Source organism: Dermochelys coriacea, chromosome 3 (assembly GCF_009764565.3).
Source record: "Dermochelys coriacea isolate rDerCor1 chromosome 3, rDerCor1.pri.v4, whole genome shotgun sequence".
NCBI classification, from domain to species: Eukaryota; Metazoa; Chordata; order Testudines; family Dermochelyidae; genus Dermochelys; species Dermochelys coriacea.
Genome location: NC_050070.1, coordinates 85,563,135 through 85,589,953, shown reverse-complemented (window position 1 = coordinate 85,589,953; position 26,819 = coordinate 85,563,135). Strand labels below are relative to the sequence as shown.

The 26,819-nt window shown below is 46.4% G+C and overlaps 1 protein-coding gene and 1 long non-coding RNA gene across 2 annotated transcripts in view; one reads left to right on the top strand and one right to left on the bottom strand.

The window, feature by feature from the left end:
* Positions 1-620: 620 nt before the first annotated feature.
* LOC122459310 lies at positions 621-3,281 on the bottom strand. Its single transcript, XR_006279909.1, has 2 exons — positions 3,127-3,281; positions 621-1,782 (listed from the first exon to the last, which is right to left on the bottom strand). It is a non-coding gene; the product is annotated as an uncharacterized LOC122459310 (long non-coding RNA).
* A 6,488-nt stretch (positions 3,282-9,769) lies between these two features.
* The window catches only part of METTL24 (methyltransferase like 24), a 99,375-nt gene continuing 82,325 nt past the window's right edge, over positions 9,770-26,819 (top strand). Inside the window, exon 1 of the mRNA XM_038395660.2 lies at positions 9,770-10,511. Within this exon, the coding sequence (XP_038251588.1) occupies positions 10,206-10,511 (306 nt within the window). The 5' untranslated portion in view covers positions 9,770-10,205. The remainder of the gene's footprint in view (positions 10,512-26,819) is intronic.

Genomic DNA, 26,819 nt, shown 5'->3' with positions numbered 1-26,819 from the left:
CCCTCATTTCTCACACACAGGCTTCCTTGCAGAGGGATCCTTGATGAGGCAGTTACTATATAATTTCCTTGCAGTGCTTAATTTATAATGAAAAAGGAACCCAGTTTCAAGCTGGCTGGCTGGAGAGCAGTGGTGGTTGGCCAGGCGCCCAGCTCTGAAGGCAGCACCACAGCCGCAGCAGCACAGATGTAAGGGTGGAATGGCATGGTATATTGCCACCCTCACTTCTGCGATGCTCCTGGAGACAGCGCTGCCTTGAGAGCTGGGTGACCAAAGAGTGGCAGCTGCTGGCCGGGAGACCAGAGGTGTTAGGGCTTTGAACTGCCAAGCCTAGAGGTGCTGGGCTCAGTCCTAGCAAGCCCCGGCATAAATTAAGCACCGTTTTCTTGTTAAAGTGAAGAGAGGGCCAACAAGGAAGAGAAGGGAGAGAGCAGAGTGTTTAAGGATTGTGCATGATTTCCCATTGTATTACACTTTGGTCTAGACAAGTTTTCTCACTATCCTTGTTTAATATTTCTACCCTTATTCTGAGTCTCTCTCTCTCTCTCCTCCTAGTCTCCCTTTGTGAGGGAAGGAGATTTATATCCAAAGAAAACAGGAGACATGAGTTATGGTGTATGAGAAATAAAATTATTTTATTAGAAAAAACAATAGTTGAGCGTTAGTTTTTACTTTTTTCTTTTCTGGCTAACACATGATCTACTTTTAAATTGAAGTTAACTCAAGTCCCACTGAAGATGACCTGATTGGTATTGTTATTGTAGTACAAGGTCAATGTTTATATTTATGGCTGAGTGATGAGAAAGAATAGCTGCATTTGAGAACCTGAGCTTCCTATTTTACTTGTGTACTGATAGAGAAATAACAAATAAATCTGAAGTGATAAAGTCAGCAGCTCCATTGTTTTTAACAACATCTACTCCGTCACACCTCCCTAACTTATTTCAGTATCCAATTTTTGGTATTTTAGGGAACCTTCCATTTCTAATGGCTTAAGCATCACAAGATTATAAAAATAATAGATTTGTGGTTTTATTTGCCTTCTGGTTCTTGTGCTTTAGGGCTCATGTTTTTAAGATTTTTCTCCACCATCACGAGGGCCACAAATGTTTTATTTCACTGAAAGCAGAGATTCTCACATTCATGACTCTAGCAACTGGGATTTTGAAGAAAAATACCAACATTGCAAGACTTGTGATAAAATCATGAGAATCAGCAACACTGCAAGACCAGTGAACCATTCCTATTTCATACTGTATTCAATCTAGTTTTTTAAACCTTGTTTCTCCATGCAGATGCCTTATTTATATAGTCAAAATGAGAGGAGAACGTCTAGCAAAAAGCTGTGCTCCTTGAAGCAAGTGTCTCTGTCCTGGTGAATATGATCAATATTTTGAAAATCTGGGCCCTTCTGACAAGAATCCTATCAGATGCATGTAGTCAGTGATTTAAAACTAACATCTGACTTAAAAAAAAAAAAGTTGGCAATTGTAAATTGGCAGAGCGAACCCACAGGACCATTAAATGTTCCTCCCTGAGGTTTTATTCTCGAGACATAGAGGCCCATAATTACTAACATATGGAAATATTCACAACAAATAGTTTTCCAAATAAGTCAGGCTGCTCCATCTCTTCTTCCCCCTTACCTTCTTTCATCCAGCTGCTTCCACTCCCCTCCTGCTCCTGACAGGGGTTGAACTCTTTGCCTTGTACACGCTCCTCTTCTGGCAGCAGCTCCCAATCATCTCTTTCAGCAGAGGTCAGCTCCAGTTCTGCTCTTTGCTGTGAACAAAAGAGACATAGCTGAAGAGACCAAAGCACTTGCTGCCACAGGCAACGACTTTCCAAAGTGCCAAGGGGTGCTTGACCCCTGGCCCCACCCCACCTCTTCCTGCCCACACTTCGCTCCCACCCTGCTTCTTCCCACCCAGTTCTGCCCCCTCTCCCAAACTTGCTGTGTCCTCGCCCCCAGAGCCTCCTGCCTGCACACTGCAAAACAGTTGATCGCAGTGGGCAGGAGGCACTGGAGGGGTGGGGGAAAATGATTGGTGAGTGCTGAGCAGCCACTTGCAGCCCCCCTTTTTTTCTCCGTGGGTGCTCCAGCCCCAGAGCACCCATGGAGTTGGATCCTATGGTTGCTGCTGCTGAGAGAGGCAAAGGAGCCTAGGAAGAGCACCAAGGAGAGAAATAGCTCCGTTTAGAAAAGTTACCTCCTATAGCCATATAGTCCATGATTGCTGGAACGCTACAGCTATGAGACAGTCACATGAACAAGAAAACAAACTGGTTTAATAGAACCAGAAACTTCCCAGTTTAGGGTACAACATAGTCCTCACAGGTGCTGAAACGAGGGGTGCTGCCACACCCTCCTGGCTTGAAATTATTTCCATCATATAGAAAGTTTACAGTTTGGTTCAATGGCTCTCAGCACCCCTACCATAACAATTGTTCCAGTACCCGATAGTCCTATGATCATGTGACACTCAAGCCCAGGGGTAATCAATTATTTTTTGTCAAGGTCCAAATTTCTTGGTCAAGGTTTAGATTCCAGAGAAACATTTTTCACCCTGCAAGTGTGAAACAAATTCATACTATGCTGTGCATTAGTAACATACTTCATATTTATATTTTTAGTGCATCAAATGAAAAATCAAATCAAATCACTGTATAACCTAAAAAGAAAGATGTAATAAATTACTTCTGAGACTTTGAGAAAGTACATAGATAAAATGTCAAATAGATGCAAATATTAGCATTAAAATACTTCCAGACAACGGTTTTAAGTTTTGAATTTACAAAGAGTATTAACTTTAGTTTTGTCAAATAAAATTATTGTAGGCATATATGTAGCTAGATAGACATATTTGAAACTTTCAAGCCTTTTGTGGCTTATTTAATATTAGTATCAGAATTTGAAAGAAAATACTTAGTACACACAAACTCTCTTAGCTTTATGATTATAGTCTTTTCAATAACAAATACCCCCCCATACACACACGTATTAACCAAAAGTAACAGGTATTTAACACTAATTATTCATGATAAAACTGTAGCATCACTACTGAAAATGTAATTTTATATAGCAATTCAGATGTAAAATAAAATGTGAATAATTACAATACTCACCATCAGTAGGAGAAATGACAGGTCCTCCACTGGACAAGGGCCTTGAAGTTTGGAGTGACTTCAGTCAAGGCAAGATGGACGCAGTTGTTCAGATGATTATCAGTCAAAGCGGAGTGATTTTGCAATTTAATGTTGTTCACTGTTGAGAATGCTGACTCATACATGTATGTCGAGCCAAACATAGTCAAGATGTTAAATGTTACCTTCAAGTGTGGATACTTGGAGTCCAGCACAACGCCTGTCCAGAAAGTTTCACATGTAGTTTCAGTGTGCTGCACCTTAAGCATGTCATCTACTTGTAAATCAGTAGGGCCCTACCAAATTCACAGTTCATTTTGGTTAATTTCACGGTCATAGGATTTTAAAAATCATAAATTTCATGATTTCAGCTATTTAAATCTGAAATTTCGTGGTGGTGTAATTGTAGGGTCTTGACCCAAAAAGGAGTTTGTGGTGGGATTGCAAGTGGGGGTTGCAGTACTGCTACCCTTACTTCAGAGTTGCTGCTGGCAGCAGTGCTGCCTTCAAAGAAGGGCAGCTGGAGAGCTGTGGCTGCTGGCCAGGAGCCACCTCCAGTAGCAGCGCAGATGTAAACAGAGCATGGTACGGTATTGCCACCCTTACTTCTGAGCTGCTGCTTGCAGAGCTGGGCCCTCAGTCAGCAGCTGCCACTATCTGGCCACCCAGCTCTGAAGGCAGCAGTGCAGAAGTAAGGGTGGTATGGCACGGTATTGCCAACCTTACTTCTCTGTTGCTGCTGGCAGGGGCGCCAACAGCCGCCGCTCTCCAGCCGCCCAGCTCTGAAGGCTGCACAGAAGTAAAGGTGGCAATACTGTGACCTCCATAAAATAACTTGGTGACCCACCCACCCCAGCCCCACCACTCCCTTTTGGGTCAGGACCCCAATTTTAGAAACGCTGGTCTCTTCTGTGAAATCTGTATCGTGCAGGGTAAAAGCACACAAAAGACCAGATTTTATGGTCTGTGACGTGTTTTTCATGGCCGTGAATTTGGTAGGGCCCTATAAATCAGTAAGCTCCAGTTGTAGTTTTGCTTTTTCAACATCTGGAAAGGATGCTTCTGCTCAATTCCACCAAGTGCCATTTGGTTGTGCCACTAATGGGCTCCTTACAAACAGAAAGATGCCTTTCACACTTTTACATTTTTGGAACCTCTGCTGGAAGTTTTGAGGAAGCCTTTCCAGAAATGTTGCCATCTGATTCATGTCTACAGTGTCCCAGCAGCTTAGCAGTGTCAGGAAATACAGCATCTCCCCAGTTTCCAAATCACTTATGAAGAGACTCTGTTTTGAAATGAAACAACAGTGCTGTGGATATCCCCTACATTGCGATTTCACCCTGTAGCTTTAAGTTGAAATAATTTAAGTAACCCGGGGTGGGCAAACTTTTTGGCTAAAGGGCCACATCGGTGTGTGAAACTGTATGGAGGGCTGGGTAGGGAAGGCTGTGCCTCCCCAAACAGCCTGGCCCCTGCCCCCTCTCCACCCCCTCCCACTGCCTGCCCCCGTCAAAACCCCTGACCCATCCAACCCCTCCCGCTCCTTGCTCCCTGACCACCCCCTCATGGGGCCCCTGCCCCAACCTTCCCCCCTGGGACATGACCCCCTATCTAACCCACCCCGCTCCCCATCCCCTGAGAACCCCCCAGAACTTCTGCCCTATCCAACTGCCCCCTGTTCCCCATTCCCTGACCGCCCCCCTGAACCTCTGCCCCATGCAACCGCCCCCTGTCCCCTGACTGCCCCCCAGGATCCCCTGTCCCTCATCCAACCCCCCAGCCCCCTTATCATGCTGCTCACAGCAGCATGTCCGGCCACCGCGCTGCCCAGCCAGATCCAGAAACGCTGCTGCGCTGCCCTGCATGAGCAGGCAGCCCTGCCGCCCAGAGTGCTGCCCATGCAGCGGCATGGCTGCGGGTGAGGGGGACAGCAGGGGAGGGGCTGGAGGCTAGCCTCCCAGGCCAGGAGTTCAGGAGCCGGGCAGGACAGTCCTGTGGGCTGGATGTGGCCTGCGAGCCGGAGTTTGCCCAGCTCTGAAGTAACATATCAAATCAGTAAGAAAGGCCAGGGTGCTCAGGCTTGCAGCATCCCTCAAAAATGCACGTAGCTCTTCTGTCTTTTTCCCTGGAATTTCTTGTAGATATTCTTCCATCAGGGGTTCCCAAACTTGGTTCGCGGCTTGTTCAGGGTAAGCCCCTGGTGGGCCACGAGACACTTTGTTTACCTCAGCGTCCGCAGGTACGGTCACTCACAGCTCTCAGTGGCCATGGTTTACCATTTTTACCTCTTACCCTGAACAAGCCGCAAACCAAGTTTGGGAATCTCTGTTCCACATGAACTCAAATTTCCCATAGCCTTAGTATTTGCCCTCTGCTCAGCCAGTGGATGCCATTATGAACCAACAGGTCATCTCAATCAGCAGATACTTCCGAAAGAAAGCTTTTGAACTGTCTGTGTTGCAGTGCTCACTTGGACCAAAGGAAGTTGACAAGTTTAATCACGATTGATATTACATTAGCATATTCATCATTATGCTTTGCACAAAGTTTAATTTAATGGATTACATACAGATAGGAAATCAAATTAGGGTTCAGGTCTTGCAGATGTTTCACAAGCTCTTGGGGAGTACTGACCATAGCAAGAGTGCCTTCTGTTGTAATTGACGCAATCTGAATCACATCAAAATCTTCATTAGACAAAAAAGTTTGAACAGAATTGAACAAATCCTCACCTGTCATGCGATTGTTATGCAGTATTATAAGGAACAACAATTATTCACAAATTTTTCTCTATCAAAAAAACGGACATACAGAGCTAGCTGAGCCATGTCTCTGATATCACAGGATTTGTCCACTGCCATGGAAAATCTTCCCATTTTCAGTTTCTCACACAACTGCTTGAAAATGTCTTGCGCCATCATCTCAGCGCACCTAATAGCTGTTGTGTCTGGGAGTGACAGTTGTGTGAGCATGTCAATGTCTTCTCTGCAAAAAGAGTTTCAGCTTTAGTAACAATACACTGCTTAGGAATGTCCTTGTCGGTATGGAAAAGATTTCCTGCGTTTTGCCATTACACACACACACACACACACACACACACACACACACACACACACACACACACACACACACACACACACACACATATCATGAAGCTTCAGTTGCCTTTTCTTAAGTGCAAGTAGCCTTTGAAATAAAATTTGTGCTCTGAAAATATCCATCTTTTATTGAAGGGATCTTGTCTGATCTTAAATGGGAGCCCAGTGGATATTTCTGGTCAGAATCCATGTGCTTCACTTCATGTGCTGTTTGATGTTTCCACTTTTAACAAAGGCCACAATCTTTGTACAATTACACATACTGGTCAAGAATTTGGATACAATGGCAAAATAAAACAGTAAGCTTCGGTCCATGCTTCTTTAAATGACAGTTTTTGGTGTCAACTTTCCTTTCTTTTCTTTGTTGCCATCATGGCCAGCATGTGAACCCCCACATCGGGGAGGATAGCTCCCTGCCCTACCCCCTCCGCCCGAGGCCCTACCCCACCCCTCATGCACCCACTTTGCCTGCTAGAGCCCAAGGAGCCCCGAACCCTGCACTGCGGCTGGAGGACCTCTCGCTGGCCTGGTGAACCACCCCTAGTCCTGGGCCGCTGCCCTGGCCCAAGTCGTCCTGGGCCACAGCCTGCCCGCCCAAGCCACTCTGCTTAAGCCCCCGCTGGCTTCAGGGAAGAGACAGAGTGAGGATGAGAAGAGGAGCAGCAAGGCCACGGGGGAAAAGCCGAATGCAGGAATGGGGCCTTGGGGAGGAGTGTGGATGGGGCCACAGCCTGGCTACTTGGAGAGGCTTAGCCTCCCATGGCCTATTATACCTGCCACTCACGGCTGCCATGTTTAATAGCAGCGATGTTAAACGTTGAAAGGACAAGAGGCAGGACAGTGTAAATGAGCCTATGAGCATACAGTGAAAAATGTAATTTTTTTAAACAGGAACGTACTCTCCATTTTTTATTGGTAGAAACTGATGACAGCTCAAATTAAGGAAATAAGGAATTAAGGAGAACAACTCAACCATTAATTCACAGTACAATGTATTGGAGATCGTACTGTGAGAGAATGAGAGGGTAAAAATAATAAGTAAATAGAAAGATTTCACAGTCTGTTCAAAAGTGTCTGGCGGTCCAGATTTGGCTGGTGGTCTACCAATTGACTACCTCTGTTCTAGCTTGTAGAAGATCATGGATTTAAAAAAAAAAACACACACACAAGAAAAACTTGCAAGGGGAGTGGATCTCAAAGCTTGGGCACCAGCCCAAGCCCGCACATCTACACTTCGGTTGTTAGCTCCACAGTCCAAGCTCCGGGAGCTCAAGTGAATTGACCTGGGCTCTGAGATGCAATGCTGTGTTTTTTTATTGCAATGTAGATGTATAGTTTCCTGTGTTCCCTTTAAGATCCTGATGGGTCATCAGTCCCCAGCCTTGTCACATAAGCCCTGTTCACCTGCGTATGGTGTAAACCAGTGGTTTTCAAATTGCGGGTGGGTCGCAGAATGTAAGACACTGGGTTGCGGTGGCTCTCGTCAGCACTGCCGACCAGGCCATTAAAAGTCCCATCGGCGCTGCTGCCCAGCTAAGGCAGGCTAGCTCCTACATGTTCTGACGCTGCGTTGCACCCTAGAAGTGGCCAGCAGCAGATCCAATTCTAGGCGGGGGGGGGGTCACAGGGCTCTGTGTGCTGCCCCCACCCCGAACACCAGCTCCGCACTACCATTGGCCAGTTTCCAGCCAATGGGAACTGGGGGGAGGGGTGCTTGCAGGCGAGAGCTGCATGGAGCTGCTTGCGCATCTCCGCCTACAAGCCGGACAGCCTGCTGGCTGCTTAGCAGCCCCACTGCACCACTGACTGGGAGCTGCCAGACGTAAATCCACACCCCAATCCCCTGCCCCAGCCCAAGCCCTGAGCTCCCTCCAAACCTGGAGCCCCCTCCTGCACCCAAACTCCTCATTCCTGGCCCCACCCCAGAGCCTGCACCTCCAGCCCAGAGCCCTAACCCCCTCCCAACCCCCTGCCCCAGCCCAGAGCCCCCTCCCACACCCTGAACCCCTCATTGCTGAGCCCCTCATCCCCAGCTCCATTGGTTGCGGGCATCAACAATTTTCTTCAACTGGGTTGCCAGAAAAAAAGTTTGAAAACCACTGGTGTAAGCAAGCAGTTAACTCCTAGCTTGTTTGAAAATAAGGAAGGTCTCTTCTATAGCAATTCTCTTTTGGTAACATCTGAAGTTTCAAAAAATTGTCATGAGTTCAAACTGGCACATTATTAATGAGTAAAAAGAACAAAGTCTCTTCAGATTTAAAATTTCTGTGCTACTTCCACATTACACTGTAGGATAGTAATTGTCAGCTTTTTCCATACCAGGAACATCCCTGGACTCTCTCCCCAACTAGCCATCTAGCCAGGACCCCTCTCCCATTAAGCAAAATGGTTAGCAAACAACTTGAACCTTCTGCCAGCTATTTGGGTCTCCCCCAAGTTGAAACCCCCTGCTATATCTCAGCCACAGATGTATACAACATCCAAGCTATTCTCAAATGTCTGTAAAATGGAATAGAAATGAGGCTGTTAAATTTGTTCCTCAGAATTTTACTTTCTGAGACAGACTTAATAAAAAATGTACATATTTTTCATTTGTTCCTTACCCTTCGTTTACACAATACCATTCTTTCCCATCTAGCTGGGCTTTGCCCTTTCCCCAAGACAAAAGGGATTTTGTTGAATTTCAGTAGCAAGTGTTTTGCTCAGCTAGCTTTGGTGGCAATAAGTGTAAGTTAATATCTCTGGTAAGCACTCCTTCATTTCAGCAAACACTGTTGGCTGCTTGCCAGCCGTCTCTGAAATGACTGAGGCTGGATGATGCAGCTTTGAATTTTGCATTTTCAAAATCAACGGCAACACAACAGTTTTGCAAATGTTCTTCCCATCTTAACACCGTCTTGGTTTAGTGCAAGTCTCCACCAAAACAATCTTTCTTCCCCATGCCCCTGACAAAACATATTCTACTTTCGCTTTAAACATTAAGGACAATTGCTGTTGACAAAATAACCACAAAACCAACAAGGAGTCCGGGGGCACCTTAAAGACTAACAGATTTATTTGAGCATAAGCTTTCGTGGGTAAAAAAAACCCACTTCTTCAGAGGCCTGGGGTGAAAATTACAGATGCAGGCATTATATACTGACACATGAAGAGAAGGGGGTTAGCTCACGAGTGGAGCAACCGGGGCTGACAGGGCCAATGGGATCAGGGTGGATATAGTCCGCTCCCAATAATAGATGAGGAGGTGTCAATCCCAGGAGAGGCAAAGCGGCTTTTGTAGTGAGCCAGCCCCTCCCGGTCCCTATTCAAGCCCAAATGAAGGGTGTTACATTTGCAAAGGAACTTTAGTTCTGCCGTTTCTCTTTGAAGTCTGTTTCCGTGTGCTGCAGCATGGCTACTTTCAAATGTGTTGCAGAGCGTCCAGGGAGACTGGAGTGTTCTCCCACCGGCTTTTCTATGTCCCCATTCCTCAGGTCCGGGAACCACAGTGATGGTGTAACGACCAAATAACGGGGCAGGGGACAAACTGGCCAGGGCTCCTCCGCCCGGCGAGCCGAGAGCGAGGCTTGCCCCCGCCACCGGGGTCACCGCACTCTTCGGGCGCTGACCGCAGCACGTTTTCGGCGCTCTGCAGGGAGAAGCGCGCAGCCAGCGGAGCCGACCCGCCGGGCCACCGCGGCGCGGCTCGTCTTAGCGCAGCCGAGCGCCCCTTCGGCCAGGTCACACCCCCATCCCGGGGCAGCGTCGGGCGGGGTGTGGTTGCGGGCCGCGCCGCCCGTGCTGACTGCCGCGGGGCTCCGGCTCTGCCCCGGGAGAGCGCCGCACCTTGTCAAGGAGCGGCTCGGCCGCCTGCCTTTCCCAGCGTGCCGGCGGCGGCAGCGGGCTCCCGCTCCCAGGGGCTCGCCCGCCCAGGCAGCGGGCCATGAGCCCCGGCGCGGCGGCGGCGGCGGCGGCAGCGGGACGATGATGCTCAAGGAGAAGCCGCTGTGGAAGGGCTTCGCCTTCCGCCTCTGCCTGCTCTCGGCCGGGCTCCTCCTCTGCCTGCAGCTGGGGCTGAGGCGCTCCTGGGCTCCGGCCGAGAAGGCGGGAGCCGCTGCGGCCAGGGCTCTGCCGGTCCGGGGCACCGAGCAGCGCCTGGGGCCGGGGGCGGGGCGGCCGGAGGCGGCGAGCGCCAGCAGGAGGCGGGTGACCTACCTGAGAAGCAGCCGCAGGAGGAGCTCGGAGCCCACCTGCTGCCCCCTGCAGTCCCTGGGCAGCAGCCGCAGGAAGGTAGGGCCCTGGGAGGCGGGGGGGGGGGGGACATGACACGGGCATCGCCGTATCACGACGTGACACCCCCTCCCCATGCCGAAGGGCTGTAAAATCTAGCTACTCTAAGGCCGGCGCCTGCAAATGGCTCTGCCCGCACGGGAGGTCGGGACCCGCGGGGCTTGGCTCCTACCTCTGACCACTTCCCCATCTCGCTGCTGGTGCTGAGCCCAGGGGGCGCTAAGTAGGATGACCGTAGTTCCCGAAGGGAAAAGGGGACACCATATGGAGCTGGCCCCAGCCGCCCGTCCTGGGCTTTGGAGGGGAAGTTGGGGGAGGGATAGCTCAGTGGTTTGCACGTTGGCCTGCTAAACCCAGGGTTGCGAGTTCAATCCTTGAGGGGGCCATTTAGGGGTCGGGGCAAAAATTGGGGATTGGTCCTGCTTTGAGTAGCTCCCTTCCAACCCTGCTAGCCTATGATAAGTTTGGCTCCATATCTGACCTCTGTGGCTATGATGCTAAAAGAGCCGTGCAGACCTTCCGGCCCAGGCTCCGAGTGGAGTGGGTTTCAGAGCCTGAGCCTGAATGCATCTACACAGCAACTTTTAATGCAGTAGTGAGCTCGAATCTTTACACCTGGGCTCTGAGACTTGCTTTGGGGTTTTGTTTGTTGTTTGCTGTATAGACAGAGGTACCCTTTGAGGGAAGTGTAGAACTAGCAGGATCTTTTCTTGATAGTCCAGCAGGCCAGGGAAGAGGATGGAGAAATTGGATAATTCCCTCTTCCCTTGTGCCCACCCACATCCAGGAATGAAGGAAGTAAAAGAAGCACATTTTGCCACAACATAGTGACTTTGAGATTTTCTCATGTGGTGTGGTGATGGAATCATGTTACATCAGTTTGCAATGTTGCCAGCTCTTGCAATTTTGTTGTCAAGTGTTGTAATATTTGGTGTGTTGTCTTAAATCCCCAGCTCCTGATTAGGGGAGATCCATAGCTTTTTTTCTCTTTTTTTCAAAAAGAAACTTTTATATTTTTAGCCTTAGTAGTTGCAGGTAAAAACTTTAAATCCTAAGTGTACCTTTAAAGGCTCAAAAGTTAGTAGACAAATAAAAAGAGCTCCAATTAGAATTTTTAAGTCAGTCTAATTATTTTTGGGAGGCCTGACTCATGACTTTTGAGTACTTGGGGTTGGCACTGTATGTGTTGGCGTTGAGTTGCGATGACACTTCATACCACAAGCATTTTGGGATACAGTGCTGTTATTTTGTGTTGCTGTAAATTCATTTGAAAGTAAAGTGACTGAAATTCATGGTCCATGTCTGCATTAAGGAACTGAACTGTTTCCAGTTGAATTGGTGCAATAGAATTGGTTTAAGCATAAATAGTTTTATATGTTCACTTGAGGAATATGGATGCATACTTTAAAATTTAGCAGTTTCCCCATGTATCAACACTAGTGCTGTTCTAAACCATTACAATTGCACTGCTCTCTGAGCTAACAATTTCTGGCATGTCTCCTTGATGTAGTATATTCTGGAAGTTTTTTAAAGGTTTCTGGTTCATTGTGGCATAGTAGTGTGAGGACTATTTGAACTGTTTGTGCTGTTACGTTTGTGGTACTTGTCCACACTGTCACTGAGCCACTGAAATGACCTCATGATCATCTACCTAAAGTACAGGTTTCAGAGTAGCAGCCGTGTTAGTCTGTATTCGCAAAAAGAAAAGGAGTACTTGTGGCACCTCATCCGATGAAGTGAGCTGTAGCTCACGAAAGCTTATGCTCTAATAAATTTGTTAGTCTCTAAGGTGCCACAAGTACTCCTTTTCTTTTTACCTAAAGTACAGTATGCTTCATTTATTGGGATGCTCTTCATCATGCTACTCCCTCTACTGAGACTATCCCAGGAAATCAAGTTAACCTAATGAAAGAGAATGGTAAAGACTGAGGCTCTGTCAGGGAAAATAGTAACCAAAAAATCACATAGGGTTGGTCCACATACACACAATTTGTACTACTTTATCTATGCTGTCAAAATTGGGATGGTACAATCACCGCTGTGTGGATACAGATATTCCATTATAAGCATTTTTGGAGTGGTGTTGTAGCTGTGTTGGTCCTGTGCTGGTGACCTAAGAAAGAGCTCTGTGAATCTCAAACGCTTGTCCCTTCCACCAAGTGAAGTGATCCAATAAAAGATATTACTTCACTCACCTTGTTTCTCACATACTGGCATAGTTTATTCCGATATGGGAAGGGGAATAAGCACGATTGGGATAAGGCATCTTTGTATTGGTATAATACATAAGCTATGTCTTCACTAGGAATGTAAAATCCTAGTGAAGACAAGGCAATTTGTAGTCTTTACATGAGTTATAGGTTGATTTAAAGACTATAGGGGAGCTTAGTCTTTAACTTGATCTGCTAACATATGTTGAAATTACATTGTATTCATTAGGATTTTACATTGAGTTAGTTAACTTCAGATAGTTAGTTCAAATAAAGAACACATCTTTAGTACCTAGTGAAGGCAAGGCCTAGGGATATGTATAGGTATAACTATTTTGGTTAACAGAAATAATTATACATATTATAGTTACATGTACGAAATTTATATGTAAACTAGGCCTTAATGGGACACGTAGCCATTGCCTATTGATTAAGGAGTACTTAGACAGATGTTAAATAGCTCTGAAATGCTAGTCATTTTAATAAGAAAAAATAAAGTAGAAATGGAGTGAATCATTTTTATTTTTCACCATGACAGGTTTCACAGTAGCAGCCATGTTAGTCTGTATTCGCAAAAAGAAAAGGAGTACTTGTGGCACCTTAGAGACTAACAAATTTATTTGAGCATACGCTTTCGTGAGCTACAGCTCACTTCATCGGATGCATTTGGTGGAAAATACAGAGGGGAGATTTATATACACACACACACAGAGAACATGAAACAATGGGTTTTATCATACACCCTGTAAGGAGAGTGATCACTTAAGATGAGCCATCACCAGCAGCAGGGGGGGAGGGAGGAAAACCTTTCATGGTGACAAGCAAGGTAGGCTATTTCCATTTGCAAACTGGATACAATTAACTTAGGCTTGAATAGAGACTGGGAATGGACGAGTCATTACACAAAGTAAAACTATTTCCCCATGTTATTTCTCCCCCCCACCCCCCACTGTTCCTCAGATGTTCTTGTTAACTGCTGGAAATAGCCTATCTTGCTTGTCACCATGAAAGGTTTTCCTGCCCCCCCCCCCCCCCCCCCGCTGCTGGTGATGGCTCATCTTAAGTGATCACTCTCCTTACAGGGTGTATGATAAAACCCATTGTTTCATGTTCTCTGTGTGTGTATATAAATCTCCCCTCTGTATTTTCCACGAATTGCATCCGATGAAGTGAGCTGTAGCTCATGAAAGCTTATGCTGAAATAAATTTGTTAGTCTCTAAGGTGCCACAAGTACTCCTTTTCATTTTTCACCATGTTACATTTTATTTCATTTAAAGACTTTTCAGACTGTTTTAAGAGAAGAAATGGTTTCTTAATTCATACTTTATGCTTCTATCTGCTCCTTTGGAGAAAGAAAGTAGCTAGACTAGCACTGGCAGGCAGGCTCATGAGCATCCATAGTGCTCTGGGGAGGTGAGGGGAGGGCAGGGCAGGGCAAGGGAACAGTGCAGAGGGACTGGATCTCAATACAGATCTCCAAGGATCCATCAGGATGAATGTATTTCACTGTGGATCTTGAAAGCCATCATGCCATGTGTCCTCTGCATGTCTACAACCCCCTTCTTATCCATGGCAAGGTTAAGACCTTTAACTGTATAGTGTACTGCACAGATATTTCTTTTGGAGGGGATTACAATATATGATCTACAAGCAGTGCAACGAAAGATTACTGAATATAATTTTTCCATAGATGTTGGGGGATAGTCTACTCTGCTGCCTATTAAACAAATTATACAGAATCATAGAAGATAAGGGTTGGAAGAGACCTCAGGAAGTCATCTAGTCCAACCCACTCCTTAAAGCAGGACCAACCCCAACTAAATCATCCGAGCCAGGGCTTTGTCAAGCCAGGCCTTAAAAACCTCTAAGGATGGAGATTCCACCATTTCCCTAGGTAACCCATTCCAGTGATTCATCACCCTCCTAGTGAAATAGTTTTTCCTAATATCCAGCCTAGACCTCTCCCACTGCAACTTGAGACCATTGCTTCTTGTTCTGTCATCTGCCACCACTGAGAACAGCCGAGCTCCATCCTCTTTGGAACCCCCCCTTCAGGTAGTAAAAAGCTGCTATTAGATCCTCCTTCTCTCTTCTCTTTTGTAGACTTAATAAGTCCAGTTCCCTCAGCCTCTCATCATAAGCCATGTGCCATAGCCCCCTTATCATTTTTGTTGCCGTAGGCAGAAACACTACAGAATAAAGCACTGCAGAATAATTTACATGATCAGTACTTTTAACGGTCATGTTCACAAACAGTTGTCTTCATATTTTTGTGCTTGATGATAATGTAGTTTTGTTTGTGAACAAACTCATTTGTCTGGGATTTTACCTAGAAACAAATTAACAAAAATTCCAAAAGAAGATGAGACGGTCTAAGATCCATTCATCCATCCATGACACCTATCCTTTCAATTCCAGGAAATTGATTGTGTGATTGCACACTTTTTGTTATCAATGGCACAACGTAAGATTGGGGAGAATGACACTAAAGACAGCTTTCAGAGTAGCAGCCGTGTTAGTCTGTATTCGCAAAAAGAAAAGCAGTACTTGTGGCACCTTAGAGACTAACAAATTTATTAGAGCATAAGCTTTCGTGAGCTACAGCTCACTTCAATGCATCCGATGAAGTGAGCTGTAGCTCACGAAAGCTTATGCTCTAATAAATTTGTTAGTCTCTAAGGTGCCACAAGTACTGCTTTTCTTTTTACTAAAGACAGCGTGAAAGTTTATACCCTAAATAAATTTGGAAGAATTAGATTTTCATCTGTAAATATTAGTTTCACTGTACATATGCAAACCAATGAAAAAATATTTCCATCTATGATAATTGAAATGTACAGATAGGCTAAAGAAGAAAAATGCTGTTTGAGAACTTATTAGAGTTTAAATAAAGAATATTTACTTTGTGTATTTTGATAGTTTGTGTTTTAGCAGTTATAAAGCTTTAACTTTTTGAATCTTAATGTCTACTATCATTAACTAATTATTGTCTGACCCCTCCATAATATCCTGCAAATGTAGAAATGTAAATAGATAAAAATAAAAAAGCTTAACATCAAAATGATACAAAAATTAAAACTAAATTCTGCCAAGTCTAATCATAAAAGAGGACAAGTGTAAGTACATTCCTCAGCCCTGGTCTACACTAGGAGTTGAGGTCGAATTTAGCAGTGTTAAATTGATTTAACCCTGCGCCCGTCCATATAACAAAGCCCTTTCTTTTGACTTAAAGGGCTCTTAAAATCAATTTCCTTACTCCACCCCCAAGAAGGGGATTAGCGCTGAAATCGGCCTTGCCGGGTTGAATTTGGGGTACTGTGGACGCAATTAGATGGTATTGGCCTCCGGGAGCTATCCCAGAGTGCTCCATTGTGACCGCTCTGGACAGCTCTCTCAACTCAGATGCACTGGCCAGGTAGAAAAGAAAAGATCCGCGAACTTTTGAATTTCAATTTCCTGTTTGGCCAGCGTGGCAAGGTGCAGGTGACCATGCAGAGCTCATCAGCAGAGGTGACCATGATGGAGTCCCAGAATTGCAAAAGAGCTCCAGCATGGACCGAACGGGAGGTACGGGATCTGATCGCTGTATGGGGAGAGGAATCCGTGCTATCAGAACTACGTTTCAGTTTTCGAAATGCCAAAACATTAGTGAAAATCTCCCAGGGCATGAAGGACAGAGGCCATAACAGGGACCCGAAGCAGTGCCGCGTGAAACTTAAGGAACTGAGGCAAGCCTACCAGAAAACCAGAGAGGCAAACGGTCTCTCCGGGTCAGAGCGCAGAACATGCTGCTTCTATGATGAGCTGCATGCCATTTTAGGCAGTTCAGCCACCACTGCCCCAGCAGTGTTGTTTGACTCCTTCAATGGAGATGGAGGCAACATGGAAGCAGGTTTTGGGGATGAGGAAGATAGCTCACAGCAAGCAAGTGGAGAAACCGGTTTTACCAACAGCCAGGAACTGTTTCTCACCCTGGACCTGGAGCCAGTACCCCCTGAACCCACCCAAGGCTGCCTCCCGGACCTGCCAGGTGAGAAGGGACCTCTGGTGAGGGAGAAGGGACCTCTACCTTTTAAAATAGTGTACATGGTTTAAAAGCAAGCATGTTTAATGATTAATTTGCCCTGGCATTCGCAGATCTCCTGGATATACTCCCAAAGCCTTTGCAAAAGGTTTCTGGGGAGGGCAGCCTTATTCCGTCCACCATGGTAGGACACTTTACCACTCCAGGCCAGTAGCACGTACTCGGGATTCATTGTAGAACAAAGCATTGCAGTGTATGTTTGCTGCCGTTCAAACAACATCTGTTCTTTATCTCTCTGTGTTATCCTCAGGAGAGTGATATCATTCATGGTCACCTGGTTGAAATAGGGTGCTTTTCTTAAGGGGACATTCAAAGGTGCCTGATCTTGGTGGGCTGTTTGCCTGTGGCTGAACAGAAATGTTCCCCGCTGTTAGTCACGGGAAGGGGTGAGGGCCTAGCCACGCGCTGGGGGGAGGCAAAATGCGACCTTGGAATGAAAGCACATGTGCTATATATGTAATGTTAACAGCAAGGTTTACTGTGGAAGAGTGTACACAGTGTTCTATAAAATGTGTATTTTTAAATACCACTGTCCCTTTTTTTTCCCCTCCACCAGCTGCATGTGTTTCAAGGATCACAGGATCTTCTCCTTCCCAGAGGCAAGCAAAGATTAGAAGGCGAAAAAAACGAACTCGCGATGAAATGTTCTCTGAGCTGATGCTGTCCTCCCACACTGACAGAGCACAGACGAATGCATGGAGGCAGACAATGTTAGAGTGCAGGAAAGCACAAAATGACCGGGAGGAGAGGTGGCGGGCTGAAGAGAGTAAGTGGTGGGCTGAAGAGAGGGCTGAAGCTGAAAAGTGGCGGCAGCGTGATGAGAGGAGGCAGGATTCAACGCTGAGGCTGCTGGAGGATCAAACTAATATGTTCCAGCATATGGTTGAGCTGCAGGAAGGGCAGTTGGAGCAAAGACTGCTGCTACAAACCCTGTGTAACCAACCGCCCTCCTCCCCAAGTTCCATAGCCTCCTTACCCAGACGCCCAAGAAAGCGGTAGGTGGGCCTCTGGCCACCCAGCCACTCCACCCCAGAGGATTGCCCAAGCAACAGAAGGCTGGCATTCAATAAGTTTTAAAGTTTTAAACTTTTAAAGTGATGTGTGGCCTTGTCCTTCCCTCCTCCACCACCTCTCCCGGTGCTTCTCTCCTCCACCACCCCTCCCGGGCTACATTGGCAGTTATACCCCTATTTGTGTGATGAATAATGAATTAATAAAGAATGCAGGAATGTGAAGCAACAATGACTTTATTGCCTCTGCAAGCGGTGATCGAAGGGAGGAGGGGATGGTGGTTAGCTTACAGGGAAGTAGAGTGAACCAAAGGGCGGGGGGGTTCATCAAGGAGAAACAAACAGAACTTTCACACCGTAGCCTGGCCAGTCATGAAACTGTTTTTCAAAGCTTCTCTGATGTGCACCGCGCCCTCCTGTGCTCTTCTAACCACCCTGGTGTCTGGCTGCGCGTAACAAGCAGCCAGGCGATTTGCCTCAACCTCCCACCCCACCATAAACGTCTCCCCCTTACTCTCACAGGTATTGTGGAGTGCACAGCAAGCAATAATAACAGTGGGAATATTGGTTTAGCTGAGATCTAACCGAGTCAGTAAACTGCGCCAGCGTGCTTTTAAATGTCCAAATGCACATTCTACTACCATTCTGCACTTGCTCAGCCTGTAGTTGAACAGCTCCTGACTACTGTCCAGGCTGCCTGTGTATGGCTTCATGAGCCATGGCATTAAGGGGTAGGCTGGGTCCCCAAGGATAACTATAGGCATTTCAACATCCCCAACGGTTATTTTCTGGTCTGGGAATAAACTTCCTTCCTGCAGCTTTTGAAATAGACCAGAGTTCCTGAAGATGCGAGCGTCATGTACCTGATGTTGGTGAAACATCCCTTGTGATCCACCAGTGCTTGCAGCACTATTGAAAAGTACCCCTTGCAGTTTATGTACTCGCTGGCTTGGTGCTCTGGTGCCAAGATAGGGATATGGGTTCCGTCTATGGCCCCACCACAGTTAAGGAATCCCATTGCAGCAAAGCCATCCACAATGACCTGCACATTTCCCAGGGTCACTACCCTTGATATCAGCAGATCTTTGATTGCATTGGCTACTTCCGTCACAGCAGCCCCCACAGTAGATTTGCCCACTCCAAATTGATTCCTGACTGACAGGTAGCTGTCTGGTGTTGCAAGCTTCCACAGGGCTATTGCTACTCGCTTCTCAACTATGAGGGCTGGCAATGATGTGCCAGACTAAGTTTAAAACGACTTTCCTCATTCTTTTTAATTGTATTACACAACTAAAAGTTTCTGTTTAAAAAAGATGTTCCCAGCCTTTGGATTTGTTTTTATAGACTTTATGTCCAGGGTGTCTAGAGCAGAGGTGGGCAAACTTTTTGACCCAAGGGCCACATCTGGGTATGGAAATTGTGTGGCAGGCCATGAATGCTCACAAAATTGGGGGTTGGGGTGTGGGAGGGGGTGAGGGCTCCGGCTGGGGGTGCGGGCTCTGAGGTGTGGCTGGGTATGAGGGGTTGGGGGTGTAGGAGGGTTCTCCCGGTTGGGACCGACAGGTTCGGAGGGGATTAGGGCTGGGGCAGAGGGTTGGGGTATGGGAGGGGGTCAGGAGTCCAGGCTCCAGGCGGTGCTTACCTCAAGCAGCTCCTGGAAGCAGCGGCATGTCCCCCGTCTGGCTTCTACACGGAGGCACGGCCAGGTGGCTCTGCGCGCTGCCCCATCCATAGGCGCCGCCCCCACAGCTCCCGTTGGCCTTAGTTCCCAGTCAGTGTGAGCAGCGGGGGCGGTGCTTGGGGCAGGGGCAGCACATGGAGCCCCCTGGCTGCCCCTACATGTAGGAGCCGGAGGGGGGGACATGCTGCTGCTTCCGGGAGCTGCGCAGAGCCATGGCGTGCACAGAGTGGGGCAAGCCCCTGATCCCGCTACCCGGCAGAAGCTCAAGGGTCGGATTAAAACATCTGAAGGCCAGATGCGGCCCTCGGGCTGTAGTTTGCCCACCCCTGGTTTAAAGTATATGGGTAGGCATCGTTTTTAGTATTCTGTAAATCTGCTAAACATAAGTTTTTGATGTTAAAATTTTTCATAGTTGATTTATGTGTATATTGTTTTTAAATTGCTTTCAGTTTTTTAAATCTCTGATATTAGTTGTACAAGTCACTTCTTTCTGTGCCTCAGTCTCCCCATCTCCAAACTGGGGATAATGATACAGTAACTCCTCACTTAAAGTCATCCCGATTAATGTTGTTTTGTTATGTTGCTGATCAATTAGGGAACATGCTCGTTTAAAGTTGTGCAATCCTACCTTATAATGTCGTTTGTCAGCTGCCTGTTTTGTCCACTGCTTGCAGAAAGAGCAGCCCTTTGCAGCTAGCTGGTGGGGGCTTGGAACCAGAGTGCACTGGCAGCCACCCTATCAACTCCCTGCTCCCCTAAGTTCCCTGTGGGGCAGCCGCCCAGCAGCCTATCAATTGCCGACAGTTCAGTTGTCCCTCCCGCCACTGCCATGTGCTGCTCCTGCTCTCTGCCTTGGAGCTGCTCCTGGGAGCCTCCTGCTTGCTGTGAGGGGTGGGTGGCAAAGAGGGGGGCTAATATCACGGTGTCCCCTCCACCCTACTCCTGCCACCCGCTTACCCTATCTCCAAAGAGCAGTGGGGGGACACGACAGGGCTCAGGATGGAGGGAGCTTGCAGGTAGCAACTGCTGTCTCAACTTCCTGATCTAAAAAGGCAGTGTACTTAGAGTTGGGTCAGCGTACTTAAAGGGAAAATACACATCTCTCTCTCTCTCACTCACACACACACACAGGGTGTGTTTCTCTGTCTCTGTCTGCCATGCTGTCCCCCCTCCCTCCATTCATGCTGCCTTGTAGAGTATGAGGCTACATTAACAACAATGTTTAACCCTTGGGGGCTCAGCTGAGTTCTAGTTCATCATTTAGCAGTAAGGCATTCCCTGGGAAATATCCCTCCCTCTTCCACCCTTTGACTTCACCACCACAACCAAGCTTCACAATCATCATTGCTGTGTACAGTATTAAATTGTTTGTTTAAAACTTATACTGTGAATACATATATATAATATAGTCTTTTGTCTGGTGAAAAAAATTTCCCTGGAACCTAACCCCCTCTATTTACATTAATTCTTATGGGGAAATTGGATTTGCTTAACATCATTTCGCTTAATGTTGCATTTTTCAGGAACATAACTACAATGTTAAGCAAGGAGTTACTGTACTGACCTCCTTTGTAAAACACTTTGGATCTACTGCTGGAAAAGCACTATACAAGTGCTGGGTGGTATTATTATTTATTACATATTATTGGGCTGCTCCTCCTTCTGTTCAAGCCAGTGCTAACACTCTCATAGGAATCTTGGTCCTCTTGAAATCAGCCTAATCTCTCTGTCTAGCCATTTATACTACACTCAATACTGTAATAGCTGAACACTTTAGGATTGGGCCCTAACTTTTTATACTGATTTATTATTGTTTTCTCCCAGTTCCATACATTGTAATGTGAAAGCTGTTGAGATTTGAGAGTTGAAAAGGATGATCTGAAGAGTTTACAGTTCTATAGATTTTTTGTTTTTTTTTAAGTTTGGAAGAATCCCCAAACACTTTATAAACTGAAACACAAGTCAGACACAGAGTTTATTCCAACTACTTTATGGGTATCAGACATCAAAGTTCAACAGTTCTCAGAATTGTTACACAACTATTTGGGGCTATGTTTCACGAGAAATGCTGCTGCTGTGCTTCAGTATAGCCGATTGCTACAGAGACCGGAAGGATTCTCCTTCTGTCAAGCTAATGCTGGCAACCCCAGTGTTTAGGTCAGCTTAGCAGGGTAGACCTAACTTCTTAGTGTAGACCTGGCCTAGGAGAGGAAGTGTAGAATATACCTTAACCTTAAAAGTAGAGGCACAGTCTTGGTAAAGTTAGAATATAATTACCCAAATTGGAATTTGGCTAGGACACTGAGTTAAAATCCATACTGTTGTGAAAAGTGCTATGGTGTCTTTTAATTACCACTGTGATGGGTTTGAGGCCCTTTGGGGTGTCACCTCATGTGCTGGGATGCCACTGAGTCAGTCTATTCTACCTGGCCTTGCTGGGTTAGGCTCATAAGCCTCTTCCAGCCAAGCACACAGAGAGACAGAGATCCGCTCAGGAAAGATTCAGCCTTAGGGGCTTGCTCCAACACTCTGATGCCCACTCCCTTTAAGAGGTACAAACCCAAAGGTTTTATGAAATTCTCCCCCTCCCTCAATGTGAAGAGAGGTGTGCACACTTCTTCCCCCCCCCCAGTTAGAAATTACATAAACTGGATTATATTATAAAAAAGATTTAAGTTTATTAACTACCTAAGGTGGATTTTAAGTGAATATAAGAGATAACAGACAGAACAAAGCAGATTATTGAGCAAATAAACAAAGTACGCCAGCTAAGCTCAATATACTTAAGAAACAGGTTACAAAATGTACTTTTTTACCCTAAATGTTATTTTAGGCAGGTTGTAAAGTTTCTTTGGTTTAGAGTTCCAGTTATATTTTTTTTCAGACTGGACTCTTATCTTAGTCTGGACTCCCCACTTGCCCTCCCTTCAGGTAGCTATAGTCTTTCTTCTTGGGCAGACAGGCCATGGAGGGGAGTAATCCCGTTTGCCTTCCTCCCCACCCTTAAATAAGATTAACATAAGGCGGGAATCCTTTGTTTCCCACATTTGACACTCCCCCCACCCGTTCCCTTACAGTGGAAAGTTAGAAGAAGTCTCAGGTAACGTTTAGTATCTGGTGACAAAACCACCTGACTGTAGTATCACAGCATCCATGAGTCAGTGGCAGTATGGAGTGTCCACAGGAAGGCCAAGCCTTTTCACAGTCCATTGTCCTCGCTGATGGACCATCCGCCCTGTCTGGCTTTTCCATTGTTGTACTGAAGTGTTAGCACTGGGTGTCACCCAAAGTAGCATAGCTGAAATACAGATACATAGTCAATATTCCTAACTTCAGATATAGAAATGATACAGCATACAAATTGGATAATCACATTCAATAAATTATAACCTTTCCAATGATATCGTACAAGACCCATCTTGCATAAAGTACATCTCAGTTATGTCATATTCATAACATAATCATATTTTCATAAAGAATATGGAGTGAAACGTCACAACCACAAATGGTCATGACTTCAGTTTAACACGTCAGTGGGAAGAACATCACTGACACCATTTCCTTCATCACTTGGGGGTCTGTTGTATTAATTACAAGGGTCAAAAGAGTTAATATTAGACACTTTCACTGTCCAACATAAAAACAGTGATACAAAGAGGTCAATTGTGTTGTTGTTTTGTAACAGAGGCATTAGTTTACTTGATTTTTTGGCAAACACTTGTAAGCGATTTTAAACTTGAAAGATTATTGATTAAACACAAGAAAGAAACTGAAATTGAGTAATTATGCAAAACAGACAATTAAAATGTTTAAATCTCTCTCCTTTTGGAGGCAAAATATTAGTCTCTCAGCCCTAGTCTACACTAGGTGTTGAGGTCAAATTTAGCAGCGTTAAATCGATGTAACCCTGCACCCGTCCACATGACGAAGCCCTTTTTTTTGACTTAAAGGGCTCTTAAAATCAATTTCCTTTCTCCACCCCTGACAAGGGGATTAGCGCAGAAATTGGTTTTGCTGGGTCGAATTTTGGGTATTGTGGATGCAATTAGACGGTATTGGCCTCCGGGAGCTATCCCAGAGTGCTCCATTGTGACCGCTCTGGATAGCACTCTCAACTTAGATGTACTGACCACGTAGACAGGAAAAGGCCCGCGAACTTTTGAATTTCAATTTCCTGTTCGGCCAGTGTGGCAAGCTGCAGGTGACCATGCAGAGCTCATCAGCAGAGATGACCATGATGGAGTCCCAAAATCGCAAAAGAGCTCCAGCATGGACCGAACGGGAGGTACGGGATCTGATCGCTGTATGGGGAGAGGAATCTGTGCTATCAGAACTACGTTCCAGTTTTTGAAATGCCAAAACATTTGTGAAAATCTCCCAGGGCATGTAGGACAGAGGCCATAACAGGGACCCGAAGCAGTGCCGCGTGAAACTTAAGGAGCTGAGGCAAGCTTACCAGAAAACCAGAGAGGTGAACGGCTGCTCCGGGTCAGAGCCCCAAACATGCCGCTTCTATGATGAGCTGCATGCCATTTTAGGGCGTTCAGCCACCACTACCCCAGCCGTGTTGTTTGACTCCTTCAGTGAAGATGGAGGCAACACGCAGGTTTTGGGGACGAGGAAGATAGCTCACAGCAAACAAGCGGAGAAACCGGTTTTCCCGACAGCCAGGAACTGTTTCTCACCCTGGACCTGGACCCAGTACCCCCTGAACCCACGCAAGGCTGCCTCCCGGACCCGCCAGGCGGAGAAGGGACTTCTGGTGAGTGTACCTTTTAAAATATTATAAAAGGTTTAAAAGCCAGCATGTTTAATGATTAATTTGCCCTGGCATTCGTGGCTCTCCTGGATATACTCCCAAAGCCTTTGCAAAAGGTTTCTGGGGAGGGCAGCCTTATTCCGTCCACCATGGTAGGACATTTTACCACTCCAGGCCAGTAGCACGTACTTGGGATTCATTGTAGAACAAAGCATTGCAGTGTATGTTTGCTGGCATTCAAACAATATCCGTTCTTTATCTCTCTGTGTTATCCTCAGGAGAGTGATACCATTCATGGTCACCTGGTTGAAATAGGGTGCTTTTCTTAAGGGGACATTCAGAGGTGCCTGTTCCTGCTGGGCTGTTTGCCTATGGCTGAACAGAAATGTTCCCTGCTGTTAGCCATGCGGTGCGGGGAGGCAAAATGCAACCTTGTAACGAAAGCACATGTGCCATGTATGTCATGTTAACAGCAAGGTTTACTGTGAAAGAGTGTACCCATTGTTCTATAAAATGTGTCTTTTCAAATACCACTGTCCCTTTTTTTTTTCTCCACCAGCTGCATGTGTTTCAAGGATCACAGGATCTTCTCCTTCCCCGAGGCTAGCGAAGATTAGAAGGCGAAAAAAATGCACTCGCGAAGAAAGTGCTCTGAGCTCATGCTGTCCTCCCACACTGACGGAGTACAGACGAATGCATGGAGGCAGACAATGTTAGAGTGCAGGAAAGCACAAAATGACCAGGAGGAGAGGTGGCGGGCTGAAGAGAGTAAGTGGTGGGCTGAAGAGAGGGTTGAAGCTGAAAGGTGGCGGCAGCGTGATGAGAGGAGGCAGGATTCGATGCTGAGGCTGCTGGAGGATCAAACTAATAAGTTCCAGCATATGGTTGAGCTTCAGGAAAGGCAGCAGGAGCGCAGACCGCTACAGCCCCTGTGTAACCAACCGCCCTCCTCCCCAAGTTCCATAGCCTCCTCACCCAGACATCCAAGAACGCGGTGGGAGGGCCTCCGGCCACCCAGCCACTCCACCCCAGAGGATTACCCAAGTAACAGAAGGCTGGCATTCAATAAGTTATAAAGTGCTGTGCAGCCTTGTCTTTCCCTCCTCCACCACCCCTCCTGGGCTACCTTGGTAATTATCCCCCTATTTGTGTGATGAATTAATAAAGAATGCATGAATGTGAAGCAACAATGACTTTATTGCCTCTGCAAGCGGTGATCTAAGGGAGGTGGGGAGGGTGGATAGCTTACAGGGAGGTAGAGTGAACCAAGGGGCGGGGGATTTCATCAAGGAGAAACAAACAGAACTTTCACACCGTAGCCTGGCCAGTCATGAAACTGGTTTTCAAAGCTTCTCTGATGCGCACCGCACCCTCCTGTGCTCTTCTATCTGCCCTGGTGTCTGGCTGTGCATAACCAGCAGCCAGGCGATTTGCCTCAACCTCCCACCCTGCCATAAACGTCTCCCCCTTACTCTCACAGATATTGTGGAGCGCACAGCAATCAATAATAACAGTGGGAATATTGGTTTCGTTGAGGTCTAACTGAGTCAGTAAACTGCGCCAGCGTGCTTTCAAATGTCCAAATGCACATTCTACCACCATTCTGCACTTGCTCAGCCTGTAGTTGAACAGCTCCTGACTACTGTCCAGGCTGCCTATGTATGGCTTCATGAGCCATGGCATTAAGGGGTAGGCTGGGTCCCCAAGGATAACTATAGGCATTTCAACATCCCCAACGGTTATTTTCTGGTCTGGGAAGAAAGTCCCTTCCTGCAGCTTTTGAACAACCTTTCTTTGATTAAAAGGAAAGGATTAATTTTACTTTCAGTCTTGATGTGTAAAGGGTATTCATGTCTCCTGTTTCTAACAAATAGACACAAGGTGGAGGAAAGAGAAGATAGACAGGGTGGGAAAAATATGGCTTTTGTTGATATCTTTGGGACAGTGGATGGCTGGTTAGCCACAAATGGATTCTTTGGCTGGTTGGTCAACTGTTGCTTGGACCCTGGTTCGCTTTCTGGTCAGAACATCATCTGGTTGGGTCTTCTACTCCTTAGACAGGGCAGGGTTGTGGCCATCTCATATCAATGTGCTAATGCAGTGCATTTGATTTCAGGGTTTGATGAAAAGCTGAGAGAGAGAATATAGGAGGAAGCAAATAGTGGGGCAGAAAGGAACACAATAAAGAAGGAGAGGCAAAACTGAATGTTATGTGTCTCTGTGGTACAGGCAATTAGTTTTCTGATGGGCTGAGGACAAGATGTCATGATGATTTTCAGAACTTACGATTGAAAAACAAAGCTCTTTGAACAAGAGCAAAGCCAGCTGGCCTTCTTCCTGGAAGAAAGTCTTTCTGTTTGGTCTTTTCCTTTTATCTTGCTTTCAGGAGGGACTCTTCCCCTAGATTGGCAGAGACCCTGGGGGTTTTTCACCTTCTTCTGGAGCATGGGGCAATGATCACTTGCAGATTTAAACTAGTGTAATTAGTGGATTCTCTGTAACTTGAAGTCTTTAAACCATGGTTTGAACACTTCAGTAACTCAGGCCTTGTCTACACTGCCAC